This window comes from Mastigoproctus giganteus, chromosome 1, assembly GCF_048544385.1.
Source record: "Mastigoproctus giganteus isolate SK-2022 chromosome 1, ASM4854438v1, whole genome shotgun sequence".
Taxonomy (NCBI): Eukaryota; Metazoa; Arthropoda; class Arachnida; order Uropygi; family Thelyphonidae; genus Mastigoproctus; species Mastigoproctus giganteus.
Genome location: NC_143575.1, coordinates 263,009,164 through 263,025,523, shown reverse-complemented (window position 1 = coordinate 263,025,523; position 16,360 = coordinate 263,009,164). Strand labels below are relative to the sequence as shown.

General features: G+C 38.4%; 1 protein-coding gene across 2 annotated transcripts in view; it reads right to left on the bottom strand.

Annotated features, from left to right (window-relative positions):
- CycC (cyclin C) overlaps positions 1-16,360 on the bottom strand; it is a 226,468-nt gene that overhangs the window by 18,937 nt on the left and 191,171 nt on the right. For both annotated transcript variants that reach the window (XM_090386000.1, XM_090386009.1), the window contains exon 8: positions 1,825-1,892. In XM_090386000.1, coding sequence (XP_090242126.1) covers positions 1,825-1,892 — 68 coding nt within the window. The remainder of the gene's footprint in view (positions 1-1,824; positions 1,893-16,360) is intronic.

Below are 16,360 nucleotides of genomic sequence, written 5' to 3'. Positions count from 1 at the left end.
ACCTAAAGGTAAGTGAGCAGACTTTTGAGACATTTCCCCCACTATGAGACAAATAGCATTCAATATGTTGGGCGTCTTGACATTTTATTTTAAATATGTACAACATTAATTGTCTTCTAACCGATAGTGATACTTTGTAAGATTCAGCATATAAGTTGGGTACTGGTGACATCTGGTATGCCCCTAAAACAATGTAAGGTATGGGGTCTAATCTGTGGAGAGAACTTAGTTTGCTGAATTGTACAGTGAAATGTCATAGTTTAGTTTGGATCTTATTAATGTGCTATAGAAGCAAAACAGGGTATAGCAACTGACTCCTAATTTAAGGGAAAAGAACTTACAGGATATCTAAATTTGTTCAAGTAGCTAATTCTCAATTTTTGATGTGTTCTAGGACTTGCATACGTTAATACTAATCTTAACTATGAGGACCAGTACAAAAGTAAAGCCTCCTAATTTTTTGCTTTCAAAATGCACTGTAAATCATTTCGCATTTCACTGAGTGGTTTAGTTTCACCATACTCAGTGGTGCTGTGATCGGTGAGTGCAGCACATGGATAGTTGAAAGTGGTGGATGTTACAGATATACGTATCAAACAAAGAGTGGTGAAAGAAGTGTTGCCTACCAAAATCCATAAGCATCTCAAAAATATTTATGGTGACAAAACTGTAGATGTGAGTACAGTTATACATTGGGAAAGACACTTTAAGAGTAGGGAATGTGACATTGTTGACAAGCCCCGAAGCAGCCAACAAGAAACATCAGTGACAACAAGAGCCAGATTGATGTGCTGATCAAAGAGGACTGCTGCATCACAACATGCGAATTATGCAAAGCAGTATGTATAGGGAAAACTGCTGTGATAACCATTATAAAGGAACTAGACTACAGCATGGGTTTGCACCCAGTGAGTCCTGAAAATTATGACACATGAGCAAAAAGAAGCCCAGAAAGTCATCTGTATGGAACTTCTCCAGCACTACAAGAGTGAAGGAGAGGTTTTTCTTTCATGCATAATCACAGGTGACGAAACCATTATGACCCTGAAACGAAGAAATAGTCAATGGAGTGACACCATCAAAATTCGCCGCACAAGAAGTTCAAAAGACAGCCTTTTGGTAAAGTCATAGCAATAGTGTTTTGGGAGAAAGATGGAGTCTTGCTTATGGACTTCTTGGAGAGTGGCACTACAACTCAGATTGATATGTGGAAACGTTGAAAAAGTTGAAAGCTCACATCCATAGAGTTTGACCGGACAAAAATCTTAATGAGGTTCTTCTTCTCCATGACTCCACACCAGTCTGTGCACAATGGAGGCCACTGCAAAACTGGGGTGCACTCTTCTTCCTCACCCCTCTCATAGCTCGGATCTTGCACCTTCCGACTATCACCTCTTTGGCCTGCCGAAAGTCTGTGGAACTCATTTTGCAGACGATGACCAGCTCAAACACAGTGTTTGCAAAGCCCTCCAGGGCAAGAGTAAGGACTTTCACAGGATTGGAGTAAAGCATCTGACTCAGCAATGACGGAAGTAAATAAAAAATGATAGTGACTTTGTGGAAAAATAACAGCATGTTCATTAATGATTATGGATTAATTGATTTAAAGGGCACAGTTTTAGGAATTAAATTATCTGAGGAAAAAACTAGGAGGCATTACTTCCGTACTGCTCCAGGTATGAAGTGCTAAAGTGATTAATTAAATATCAGTTATCCTGTGGCAAAATTTTTTTTCTGAAACTAAATTGTAAAATTTGGATATGTAAAATTTGTAAAATATTTAAGAAAAAAGTATCTTTTGATCTGAAGAACTTGGCAACTTACCCAAGGCAATTTGATGAGGAGGATATAAAAGACATACATCAGTACGGAGACTGTCATTCACCACTTTCCTAAAATGGTATTGAGAAGTCAAAAAAGGTTTCTATGACAATTACTACTAGATAAGTTACATATTTACTAGAAACTAAAAAATAAGTTTTACCTTACAGCAGTATAAAGATTTTGTCTAATAAAAAGAGAGTAATAAATTTTTTTGCACAAAATTTGTAATGTGAAATACCTTACAAAATTTATAAGGTAATCATGCATTCAAATATTCACAGTAAATTTTTTACTATACATCACATGTAAACAGATTTTTTTTTTTTTTTTAATTTAAGGAGTCATCTATGAGGTCCATAAAGCATGTGCACACACACGCACACAACAATTACATAACTGGTTGCTTCTCCATATGTACTTGAATTGAATGAATTTAAAACCACAATGCACTGAATTTGAAGGAATATTTTTATAGGCACTAAAGTAGGTGAAGCTTTCTGAGGCTATATTGTCTCATTTCTACAGAGGAGATAAGACATTAGAATATCTTTAATGTCACAAGGAATATTCGAATTTGAATATATTTTGTGCAAAATACCTTATGATTATAAGGAAACCCAGCCTTACACCATGTTTTAGACTGAAATTCCCTTTGGATCTCTTTTGTTCACTGAGGCGTGGTTCCTGAAGAGATGGAACTTCAGCAAACACAATCCTTCTTTGTATTTTTTTTTTTTGTTCCATTTCCCTTCTTATATTATTGTATTTTACCTTACAAATCTTAAAATTATTAGCTGCAAAGGAGACAAAACAGTTTCAGAAAGCTTTGTGAACTTTCGTTAGTATGGGCTGAGAAGTGGCAATTGAGGTTTCATATTGATAAATGCAAGGTACTGCATAGGGGCAACAGTAATCCCAGAAAAATGTACCAATTGGATGGTACCACACTCAAAGTGATGGAGAATGAAACAGACTTGGGAATAATTGTACAGTCCAACGTCAAGTTCTCTGAGCAATGAAGATAGGCTGCTAGGACAGCTCGTGGGGGGTTTCATCAATGATATACAGAAAATTTGTCGGCAGGGATATGGAGCTAATTATTCCACTGTATAAAGCAATGGTTAGGCCATATCTTGAGTATACTACATATGGGTCTGAAAGCTTCATTTTACAAGGAATGTGTATTTGTTGGAATGGTTGCAGAAAAGGGCAATAAGATTAGGTAGGGAAAAAAAATGGTACTCTTAAAAAGAAAGACTAGTTTTGCAAATTGCAGCATCTGGAAACTAGGCACCTGCAGGGAGACCTGATCATAGTTGTTGTTGCATCGGCTGCTGTGGCCATAATACACCTCTCATAGTTTTGCTTTTCCTAGTCTGGTCTCTTGCAATTGTAGTTCAAATTAATGCCTGAATTTATGAGGAGATGAAGTTCAATTGTATTTTTTTTTAAATTTATATTATAAAAGCCTATTAATTTTAGGTAGTGAAAGACTTCTTGTACACAGTAATACCCCGAAGTTACGCGATAGGTGGGTCCGACGAAAATCGCTTAAGTCGAATTCGCGTAAGTCAGGGTACAACTTTGCATATAAATACATATAAATTTTGTTTAATTGGGACCAAGGACTAACAAAAACACTAGTTTAGAAGAAAAATATTTAATAAAATTTCAATTCTTTATACATATTAATACAAAATATGTATTAAAAAAATAAATTAGTTACGTAAAAAAGTTATTTCGCTGTCGATGGCTTCATAAAATCTAACAAATTCATCTGACGACACAGCGCCTTTTTTTCACGCAGAATTTCTTCGTAGCAAGCTAATAATTTTTTTATTCCTTGCTTTGTAGCTATAATGCATTCTTCATTGGAGTCTATGTTTTCTAAAATTTTTAAGCCCTTTTCAATTGAGCTGAGACCTTCTGTCAAGCTTGCAATTGTCATGTGCTTTTCTGGTGGAACTGGGTTTGAAGTGTCGGATACTTCAGTGATGTTTTGCTCATGCATCTCTATGAGCTCATTCATTGTCAGCTTCTGACTATGTGAATCTAACCGCACATCTCTATGGGCTCATTCATTGTCAGCTTCTAACTATGTGAATCCAACAGCTCGTTGACATCATCACCATTGACTTCCAAATCTAATTGCCTGGCAAGATTAACGATTTTCGAATGGATTTTTTCATAAATTCAAACAATTTGACAAAGGCCAAATTGTAATGGCCAGACAACTGGGTCAGAGCATATCTGAAACAGCATAGCTGGTGGGGTGCTCACAGTCATCCATGGATAGTACCTAGCGAAAGCGGTCCGAGGAGGGGGGGGGTCGCTCATGTGATAGAACAACTTCTTCTATCACATGGGCGACATGATCAGTTTCTGGCGTTGTTTTCGTCTCATTTTTTAAAAAAATGGACAAACTTTCTTCCAGACACCATTCAATGTTTTTTTGTGAATTTCATCCCAAGATTCTTCAATGATTCTTACGGCATCTAAAACATTGAATTGTTTCCAAAAGTCTTTAACAGATATCTCACTATTTTTGTCTCATAGCTTCATTCAGACGTGCAAACGAACGCCTCGTGTAGTAGGCCTTGAATGTTTGATGACTCCCTGGTCCATCGGTTGAAGCAAGCTGGTCATGTTTGGAGGAAAAAACACAACTTTCACACATGGGTCGAAATTAATTAGGATGGCAGAGGGTGACCAGGTGCATTGTCAATAAGAAGCATCACTTTAAATGGAATCTGTTTAGACTTGCAATAACGTTCGACTTCGGGTATGAAGTGGTGACCAAACCAGTCCTCAAAAACGGAAGCTGTCACCCAAGTTTTATGATTTGACTTCCAAATCACTGGTAAGCTAATTTTGGATATATTTTTTAAAACTCTTGGGTTTTCGGAGTGATAAATTAAGAGAGGTTTTAACTTGCAGTCACCAGCTGCATTCCTGCCAACCATTACTGTCAATCGGTCTTTGGAAACCTTAAAGCCTGGAAAGTTTTTTCCTTCGTGAAAACGATGTAATTTCCGACAAAAGTTGAGCACGAATTCGAACACACACATATAAATATGACAGTTGGACTACAAATTCTTGTATATGTGTGCAGCTCATGCGGCAGCAAAGTTGAATTTTGTTCATCTTTCGCTCTCACTCTCCGCCGTCGCACCGTATATCGATAGCATATGAAAAATGACCTTGAAGATAGTAGGCAGCAGTGTAGCCAAACGAAAAAATCAAGAACCGCGTAAGTCGGGGTATTACTGTATTACTTTCTTCACTTAAAATATTTTCCAAAGCAAGAGCATCTTGTATTTTAGTTACAGACTTAACGGCTATTTTTCTTTGGCTGGACAATCTAGTAGCAAATGTTTAACTGCTTGTTGTACTCATGGCATTCATTACACTGAGGTGGTTCTTCAACTCTAAGTAGATAGGAATGAGAAAGATATGTATAACCTGGCAAGGGTTACTTCTTCTTTTCAGACGTCTCTTTCACTGGTTTTCCACTATTTTAAAACTGGTTTAATTTGAAATTTAAAAGTTTATTATAACGTTGCTTGTTCCATATTTTTTGCCACTGTTCCTTGCTGTTCACTTTGATACTATATCTGTAGTCTGTATATGGTACTTTGGTGGTTGTAGATCCTGTTGCTGCATGGTCAATTTGTTCATTCCCTCTAATTCCCACTTGTCCAGGAATCCATAAAAAGGTAACAGTTTGTTTTCTTTTAAGCAGTTTGCTTAGGGTAACATGAATTTGTCTTAGAGTTGGATGGAGATTCTTTGGATCACACTGTATTGCTTGCATTACACTGAGGGAGTCTGTGAAGATCAGACTATGGGGTAATTTTTGGTGCCATATATGGTCTGTTGCTAACTTACTGCTTGCAGTTCAGCTGTAAAAATGCTACATTCTGTTGGGAGAACTTTGGTTATTGTAGTATCACAGAAAACTGTGGTTGTGCCTACTTTTGTGTTAGTTTTTGATCCGTATATATTTGTATATATTCTATATATATTTGCTTATAGTGTGGATGTTTTTCCAGATAGGCGGCATGCAGTTGTTGAAAGCTGTTTCCTGGTAGGGAATGTCTTCCCCACTTATTGTTATTGTTTGTTATTTTGGTTTTTAGGAGCATTAGCAACTAAGGCCATATTGCTCCAGGGATATGCAGTGGTCATTCCCTGACCTTTCCGCATCCTCCGTATTTGGTGGTCACGGGCTCGAACCCTGGTCTAATCAAGAAGTGTTTGCTACGCACTGCTGCTCCTGCTCATCGAGGTGCCTTCCCTACTTATGGAAGTAGGCAACACAGAATAGTGATATTGTATCCCAAGGTCTTGGTGTGTTATGTATGCAAGCTAGTTTGTTGAAATCTAGAAAACAAATTGGAAGTAGCTCCTTAATGCGTATGTTTGCTGTTGGATGTATTCTGTACATATTTTCGCATATTAGTGTATATAATGTTTTGCACACCGCATGATTTGGAATGCACTTTATTTTAGCGCTGCATAAGATAAAAGTAGTACTTGTCTTCTGAGATGGAGTGGTGGTTCATAGCTTCAGCATAGAGACTTTGAACTGGAGAAGAATAATATGCTCCTTGTTGTCCAGTCGATCTGCCAGTGCAGGCTGGCAGATCGACCGTATTTAGCAGTCAAGGGCTTAAACTGTGGTCTACTCAAAGAGCATGTGCTATTATACTCCTGCTCATGACCACTCGGCTATGGAGGCCTAACTAGACTACGATATGCTCCTAGGGCTATGCATAGTGCGTTATGGCGTACAGGATCTAACCATCTTAAGACACTTGGTCTTGCAAAGCTGTAAACTAGTGCTACGTAATGGAGTCTGGATCTTATCAGGGTTCTATATAGATGTAACAAAATGTACCTGTCTGCTCCCCACTTTATTGCAGATATAACTCTCAGAATATTTAATTTCCTTAGACAGTTTGTTCTAAATCATTTTATATGATCTAAAAAGGTCAGTTTCTTATCAAGGCTTAATCCAAGAAAAACTGTGCTGGATGTTATTGGGATTAGTTGTTCTCCTAGCTTTAGTTCTGGGTGTAAGTTTATTTTCCTACAAAAGTGTATTCCTACTGTCTTTTGCTTAGAGAGTCAAAAGCCACTGTTTTGGGTCCATGCTATTAATTTATTAATTGTTGATTGCAGTTGGCTCTCTATTGTTCGCATATTTTGCGAGTGACAAAAATATGATGAAATAGTCTACATAAAGTGCTACATCTAGAGTATTCAGTATTTGTTTAGCTATTGAGTTGTTTTTATACAAACAGGGTAGCACTGAGTACTGATCCCTATGGTACTCCTTGTACAAAGATCTTGGATAGTGTGGTTAATATCCTAACTTGGAAAGTTCATTGTTATAAAAAATTTTGGACATATATTGGGAGATGTCTTCTCATTCCAAAGTTATGAATGTCCCTAAGTATTCCATATTGCCAGATGTGTTGTACGCCTTTTCTATATCAAAACATATCATTACAAAGTGCTGTTTTCGTATGAAAAAATGCTTTCTGCTTTTATCATTAAGTCTAAAGTGGACCTGTTTTTTATGAAACCACATTGAGCTGAGTTTAGTTTATGGGTTTTTAAGGTTATGGTTATTTTATGGTTTTTAAGGTTATGGTTTTAGGTTATGGGTTTCTAAGAACCACATCAGTCGGGTACTTACCATTTTTTCAAGTATTTTACCAAGGCAGCTAGTGAAGGCTATGGGGCAATAGTGATTCGTGTTTGTGGAATATTTATCTGGTTTTGGAAAGGTTAAGACTATTGCATGATGCCACTGATTCAGAAAGGAGTTTTCTAGATATATCCTGTTATATAAGAGTAGCAACAATATCAAAGATTTCTCATCAAATTGTTGCACCATTACGTATAATATTTCATCTGGACATGTCTGCGCTTTGCTTCATCTGTGAAATGGCTTTATGAAGTTCTCTGAGAATGAATGGTTTGTTATATGGTTCGTTACTTTTGGTGCAGAAATTAAATTTAAGTGTTTCTGCATATGCTTTAAGTTTTAGGAAAGCTGGTTCATAGGAGTTGCTACTTGATATTTTATCAAAGGTTCTGCCTAGAGCATTTATTATGACTTCAGGCTTAGATATATCTTGTCCGTTCCATTTTATAAAAGGAGGAGAAATTCTTTGATATTTTTTGTTTATTTTATTTATTTTGTCCCAAAAGCTTCCAGCTGTCTGTTTTCATAGTAATCATTGATGTAAAATGGATCCAAGATTCTTTCTTACTGATCTTAGTAATGCGTCTGACATTTGCCCTTGCCTTTTTGAATTGTATCAAGTTGGTTGTGGTAGGGTATCTTCAGAAAAAATTCCACGCCTTGATTTTCTCATGTTTTGCTATGATACATTCATCGTTCTATCACAGCTTTGGATGTATGGGAAATTTTGATGAAGTTTTTGATATTGTTAATTTTGCAGCTTGGAGGAGTTTGTCAGTTACATATTTCACTGCACAGTCAATTGACCTCTTGTTACTATTCTAATATGGCCAGCTGTTTGTATCTTGCCCAGTTTGCCTTAATAATCTCCACTTTGGAGTTGGTCCTTTTAAAGTAATTTTTACTGTTGTTGTTGTGGAATTTAATGAAACATAGGCTGCCAGGGCCATCGTGTGTCTTTCTAATGGTTAATATGATATTTTAACTTTATTGTAATAACTTATATTTTATTATATATTCCAATATGATTTAAGAAGGTAAACAGTTCTTTCTTATTAGGATCATCTCCAAGAATCTGCAATAATGTTAAGGATGACTGTGCATTAGTATTTGATTTAAAGGTGTTTTGAGAGGATATTAAAAAGGTGAGGTCAGTCCACTAATAAATGATGAAAAGTCAAGTTGTATGTGATGTGATGTGCACTGTAATTATTTAACCCGTGAAGAAATAATCCTAGAATTATTTCTTCACGCCTGCTTTTCCAGAAACTGGAAGGCCACAGCTTTGGATCTGGTTTTATTTGGTAAATTTGTTTCTTGGATAATCACTCCAGATTGTTGACCAGCTCTTATAACATGCTTTATGGATAACATGTTTGTAATCGGTATATGGAAATTGAAAAGTCTGTGAAATAGTAGTATCTGGTTGCTTGGCTGCAAGGTCTGCTCTTTCATTTCCTGCTATCCCAGAATGCCCTGGGATCCAGCAGAATATCACAGTTTGGTTCAACTCATTGCAAGTATATAGTTTAGAATATATTTGTTTTATTACAGGGTGAGAGGAATTGGTATTAGTACTTAGAGTAGAGATAGCATTGAGCGAGTCAGCATTAATGCAGGCGTAATTAAAAGTTCAATAATCTGATCCAGCGCCAAGTTTATAGCATAAAGCTCAGCAGTGAAGATACTGCATTCTATTGGCAATGAAACTAAGTGGTGAATGAAGGGAAGATTGCCGCAGCACCTACTTGGGTCTCGGTTTTTCACCCATCTGTATAGATTTTACAGGCCTGTGAGTTAGAAGCAGAGTAATCTTCATGTAACTGTATAATATTGGAGGGAGACAAGGTGTTCTTTCCCCACTGTTGGAAATAGTCATCGTAAATTGCAGTAATATTTGTCCACAGTGGATCAGGATGTGTCAGGTCCTGAAATATATTGCCCATTTCTATATTCCATGATTGAACTAGTTCTTTAAGTCTAAGTGGAGCAGGTCAGTTTTCATTTAGTTTACTATTGCAAAAGGACTCCCATTTGGTATTGTACAGGCAACTCCAATTATGATGAGAAGGAAGACTGCAGATTTTTGCAGCATATAAGAGAAGTAATGTTTACTTCCGAAGATGTAAGGGAGGTTAGTGGGCTTCAATATAAAGGCTCTGAACTGGAGAAGTTCTGAAAGCCCTAGAGAAACTTGAGAGCCATAGTCCAGGCAAGACCTGATGAGACCTCTATAAAGATGGATCAGGGTATATCTAACAGTGCCTCATGACATGGATGACACACACCAGAGGATATTCAATTTCTTCAAACAGATAGTGAAGATAGGTCACATGTGCTCAAAAGTTCAGTTTCCTATCTAATATCAGGCCAAGAAAATGGACAGTGTGAGAAGGGGGATTGGCACATTATTTATCTTTAGCTCAGGATCAGGATGAAGTGACTGTAGTTCACAGAAGTTGATTTCTGTTCCGCAAGATGGTGTTCATTTCGTAATGTCCAGAATTCTATTCTGGCAAGAGCAATTTGCAACTGTCTTTCGATAGTGCTCATACTTTGTGCTTGGCAGGATATGGTGAGTTCATTTGCATACATGTATACTTCAATAGTTTTTGGGAGATTTTGTAATGTTATTGACCCAAATCGCAAATAGGGTAGCAATCAGGATGGGGCCCTGTGGGACACCTTTTTCTTGAACATGAGATGATGAGAGCACGTTTCGATATCGAACTTGAAAGGTGCATAACCTTAAAAAGTTCTGAATTATTTGAGGAGGACAGCCTCACACCCTAACTGATGCAGGTCTTTAATAATACCATGATGCCAAGTGGTATCAAATGCTTTCTGAATATCTAGGTTGATCATCACTAGATGCTGTCTCATGACAAAGGCTTCATGTATGCTGGTTTCGATTGTGTAACTAGTAAATCTAGGTTAGACCTGGTTTTGCGGAAGCCATATTGGTGATCAGAAAGAAGATTTTGGGAGTCCAGAATCCAGGTGAGCCTCTTATGCACCATCCTTTCAAAGATTTTGCCCAAACACGTTTTGGTATAGCACAAATATAGGAATGACAGAGGATATGTATTTTCTGGGAAGATATAGAAGAGTAATAATATGCATAGATCGGCTTTACATAGATGCATCAGCACTCTCTAGTGAATGCCGTCTGGTCCTGCTGCACTATTTGGAGATTTGATCAAAGATCCTTTGAGCTCAGCTAGAGTAAAAGGCTGACTATATGGAAGTGAGAGCCTAGTTGAAATATTCAATTTATGATGTTCATTAGTTTTAATGAATTGAAAGGATGTCATATAAGAGGAAGAAGTGGAAATATTATAGAAATATTCTGCAAAAGCATTTGCAATATCAGTAGAGGAAGAGAAGTCCTGCCCATTCCATTGTATTATTGGAGATTGCAGCGGTAAAAATTTCCCATTGAGAGCTTGTATTTTTTTCCAGATAATTCAAATGTCAGTATTTCAAATGTGACCCCAATTCACAAAGGAGAATCAAAGGCTGACACAAGTAATTATAGACCTGCGAGTTTAACTTCTGTTCCAGGAACATTAATGGAGGCACTGGTTAAAGAAGCACTGCAGGATCATCTAGACAAGACTTCAGTTATAGCTCAGACACAGCATGGTTTTGTTAAGGGGAAGTCTTGCCTGACCAATTTGATTGGATACTATGATGCAGTCACAAAAGAACTGGATGCAGGGAATAACTTTGATATTATATATTTGGATCTTAGAAAAACTTTTGATACTGTTGCACATGGAAGACTGCTGCCCAAATTGGAGCAGTGTGGCATTGGAGGCAAATTGCTGCTATGGATAAAGAGATGGTTGAGGGGGAGAAGACAGAGAGTGGTAATCAATGGACACTGCTCATCGTGGACTAATGTTATTAGTGGAGTTCCTCAGGGTTCAGTGTTGGGTCCATTGTTGTTTTCTGTATTTATAAATGATATTGATGATGGTATATCAAGCTTAATGTCCAAGTTTGCAGACGATACAAAGGTTGGCAGGTTGTTAAGGACACTATTGACGCTATGCTGCTGCAACAGGATCTGGAAAGGTTGAGCAGATGGGCTGAGAGGTGGCAAATGAAGTTTAACATTGACAAATGTAAAGTACTACATATGGGAAACAGCAACCCCAGAGCAACGTATCAACTCTGTGGTACTACACTGACAGTGGTAGAGAATGAAAAGGACCTGGGGGTAATTGTGTAGGCAAATATGAAGTTCTCTGAGCAGTGCAGACGGGCGGCAAGAGTAGCTCATGGTGTCTTATCAATGATATACAGGAATTTTTCTAGCAGGGATAAGGTGATTATTCCCTTGTATAAGGCAATGGTCAGGCCACACCTTGAGTACTGTATATAGGTCTGGAGGCCTCATTCCAAGAAGGATGTAGAGCTGCTGGAACGAGTACAGAGAAGGGCAACAAGATTAGTGAATGGAACAAAGGGGTGCTCTTACGAAGAAAGGCTTAAGTTTTGCAAATTACAGTGTCTGGAGACTAGGCACCGGCGAGGTGATCTGATAGAGGTGTATAAAGCCTTGAATGGTTTGAGCATGCTCAGTGCCGATGAGATTCTTCCTCTTGCTCAGAATAATCACCTGAGAGGGCATAAATTCAAATTGAGGAAAGACACATGTAGGATAGATGTGCAGAAATTTGCCTTTAACTAGGGGGTAGTTGGTTGGTGGAACAGACTTCCATCCCTTGTTGTGGAAGTTGATAGCCTAAATAAATTTAAGGCTCAGCTGGACAGGTATTTCGAACGGAGGGGTGAAATGGGCTGATGCTGCATAAGCTTGCTTTCTTGCATCATATGCCTCTACTAATGCTAATTTTTGTTAATAGTTGAGGCAAAAGTAATCCAGGAGTCATGTTTTGCTTTTTTTCTAATTTGCTTTGCTTTGGCTCTGAGTTTTTTGTAAACAATTAGGTTAGCAGTAGTTGGGAATTTGTGGAAGTAGTTCCAAGCATGGTTTTTTTCTACTTTCGTTTTGAAATAATCTGCATTCCACCACTGATTTTGATGGTAAACGTTTGCACTGGTCAGATTTTGGGATGGACTGCTGCAGATAATATATGATTGGTAATGTGATCAGTTACATCGTCAAGATATTGTTGCTTAACATATTGTTTGTCGAGTAGGACACAAGAGGAATAGTTTTACCAGTCTGCTTTCTGGAAATTCAAAGAAGTACGGCCTTTAGTTTGTTTGTTTGTTTTAGAGTTTTATGGCACATTAGCATCTAAGGCTAACGGCCTTTAGGACACGACACGACCTGTGTTTGAATGGAACTGATGATAGGAAAATGGCCACTGTGGAATGGATCTTTCAGAACTAAACATTCCATGCTTGGAAAAAGAGATGCTGAACAGACGGACAGGTCTATGGCTGATGTTGTAGTAGTAACTGTAGGTAGTTGAATATGAGTTGGTTGTTGTTGTTGTTGTAATGGTGCATAAGCTACTATGGCTATAATGAGCCTATTCATTCATTATATAAAAATTTGAAATTTTTAATCTTTGACAGAAAAAAAAAATCTGAAATCAGAAATGATTAAAAAGTCCAGTTCACTTGAGTAAGTTAAAAAATTCAGATATATCTGCCTTGTCACCAATGAGATTTTCTAGAGTTATTGGTTTACAAAGATTAACCAATGACAGCAAGGTTGAAGTTCTGTCTTCTTTATAGTAGGGGCAGTCAATCAGAATATGTTTCACAGTCAGATTTATAGAACAATGTGGACACTGTGGTGGATCATCTCCTGTAAGTAAATGGAGGTGAATCAGATGGGTATGATCTATTCTTGCTCTCGAAAGTACTACATCTCCTCATCTTGATGTACGGACATTGGAGCACCAAATTTTTGGATCCTGTTTAAACTGAAAAAGTTTATTATTAGTCTGTGAGTGCCAGAGTGCTGTCCATTCTGACAGGCATGCAGCCTGAATGGTTAGTGCATAGTCTGATGCCAGAACAGGAATATTGGTTAAATCTAAGGTAGTTGGATTTTTTGCAGCTTTATCAGCCACTTCCTTGTGCAAAATACCAGAATGTGCTGGAATCCAACAGAAGGTGACCAGTTGATGGTGTTTTTCAATTTCTAACAATAAGCTTCTAATTTCATCTAGAACAGGGTAAACATTATCTGAAGAATAAGATAATGCCATGATTGAGCTGAGGGAATCAGTGTAAATAACAGATTTTAAAGAACAGTCAGAACAGATTTTCTAAAGCTAGTTTGATTGCATACAATTCAGCTCAGAAGATACTGAATTCAGATGAAAGGGTTGCTGAAATAATGATATTTGAAAACACTGCTGCTGCTCCAACGTTTGCATTACATTTAGAGCCATCTGTATAAATTGGGGAAAAATCAATATATCTTTGAATGTGAGCTGCATGAAGTTGTCTGACATTTGATGCTTTTAAAATAATCTTTTCCCATTAACAGAGGTAAGTGTCACAGGTTGGTACAGGAGGGAGAGCCCATGGTGGTTGAGAGTAAGCTGCTATCTGTTGTATGGAATGGATGGGAACATTCCAAACCTGCGACAGTTCAAGAAGACGAAGACCAGCTGGTTTTACTACAGGTTTCTAAAGGTGGGTTGAAAGGTATGACTGAATGAGATGCGAGGCACAACTTTGTATCTTAACAGCATACTTAAGAAACAGTGTTTCCTAAGTAACGTTAGTGGGGAGCCGTGAGCATCAATGTAGACTGTATGGTGACGTTCTGAAAGCACCAAGCGCAATCTTCAAAGCACTGTTTTGAATGGGATCAAGCCAGCATAATGAACTATTTCTGGCAGAATCATAGATGGGAGCTCCATAATCCAAGCAGGATCTGATCAAGGTCCCGTGTAGCCAAAGCAGAGAGATACGACCTGCACCCCATTTGGGCGGATAACGGTCCGAGTACATTTAACTTTTTTAGACAAGGTGTGTGTGTGTGTGTGTGTGTGTGTGTGTGTGTGTGTGTGTGTGTGTGTGTGTGTGTAAAGGCACACAAGCTGCTGTGGCTATAGTGTGCCTATATATAATAATTAATATGAAGCCAGCTCAATTTCATTTCAGCTCAGAAACTATTTATATTCGCTCAAAAATTCCAATTTCTTTTAAAAAACAGTAAAGTTCACTAATATTTGCCTTCTCTCCAATGATATGATTTAATGTGATCGGTTCTCAGAGGTTAGCCAGAGAAAGAAATACTGAAGTTCGATGTTATTGATAATGTGGACAGTCGATCAAAATGTGTTTGACAGTTAGATTTTTTTTTTTTTGTTAGTTGTTGGCGCATCGGCTTCTGTGGCCATAAGGTATGTTCGTGTCAGACGGCGCCTGGGATTTCTCCCATCCCCGCGTATGTTCGCTGTATCGAGGACAGTACACTGTCAAGCCAGAGACTTGAAAGTGTGCGGGTCATGTCTGTGCAGTGTGATCTGTTGTGCCCCTTGTTTGTCCGGCTTACTGGCCGCCTGGCCCCTGGTGGGGCCCGACATTGCCCATACCTTGCCACGTGGAGGCTAGCTGGGTGTCCAGCATCATGACGAGTTGCTCCGGCAGGTCCTGCCACTTAGTTTCCTGGGATTTCAGTGGCTAGGACCTAAAAAATAAATAAATTAATAAAAAAATAATAATAATAATAAATAAAAAAAAATAATAATAATAATAATAAAAGTAAAAAAAATAATAATAAAATAAAAATAAAAAATAATAATGATAAAAGTAAAAAAAAAAAATAAATAAATAAATAAATAAAATAATAATAATAAAAAAAATATATATATATATATAGGCATTTGACGTTAATTCTTAAGGAGATTGCTGTTAGCAAATCGCTGGTTGGGGTTGAACGCTAGAAAGATGTGTTAAAAGGCCTAATAGGTCAGGCAGAATTTTGTTGTTATTAAATTTAGACGTGTGGGCTATACGTTAGATGAAAGATAAAAGTGGGAGGAAGGGGAGGCTGAAGACTGGGGGGGTAGAAGTAGAAGTAAGGGGTCGATAGAGGACATGACCCCTGATAGGCAGTATGGCATGCCCATGCCACACCAGAGGGGAGTTTGGATGGCGGGTGGGGGAGACGAAGAAGAGCTATCTCCCCCTGCCATGGATAAGGTATACAGTTAGAGTGGGGGAAGAGACTGAAGACTGGGGGGAAAGGCAGAAGCATGGGGACGATAGAGAAGGCGATCCCAGGTGGTCAGTGAGGCAGGCCCATGCCTCACCAGGCGAAGAGATGGGTTGGCAGGGGAGAGAGGAAACAGAGCGTGTCTCCTCTCCCTCCTGCCGGGGATAGGGAATTTAACATGAATAGGGTAAGGGTACCCCATTCAGCTCGCCATATAGCATTTGGCAGCGGAGCTGCTAGTGGTTCTAGTCAGTTTCCAGGAGCAATCGGACCGAAGCATGATCGGTCATGGGGTGGTTCCCGTCCGTTCTGCAGTCTTTACCGTCAAAAGGTCCGGGTTTGCTTGTCGGCGTTTGTGGGGTCTTTCTTGTGACATTTCCCATCCATGTGGTGTTTGCGTCAATGTTGTTTATAGAGTCATTTCTCATTTATTCAACTTTAGGTCCACTTCAGGGTTTAGTGCCTTGATTATCGGAGACCACTGGATTCAGGCGTCTTCCACGGGATGATTTCCTTCGAAGTTTGTTCATTTCCTTATTGTGTCAGTTGTTGATTGCGATTTGCTGCGATAAGAGCTCGCCGTCTTGTGAACAGGGCCAGTGCATAGCTGGAGAAAGCCTGATATTCTTCCTTGGTGTCCAAGATGTGGTACTCCCGGC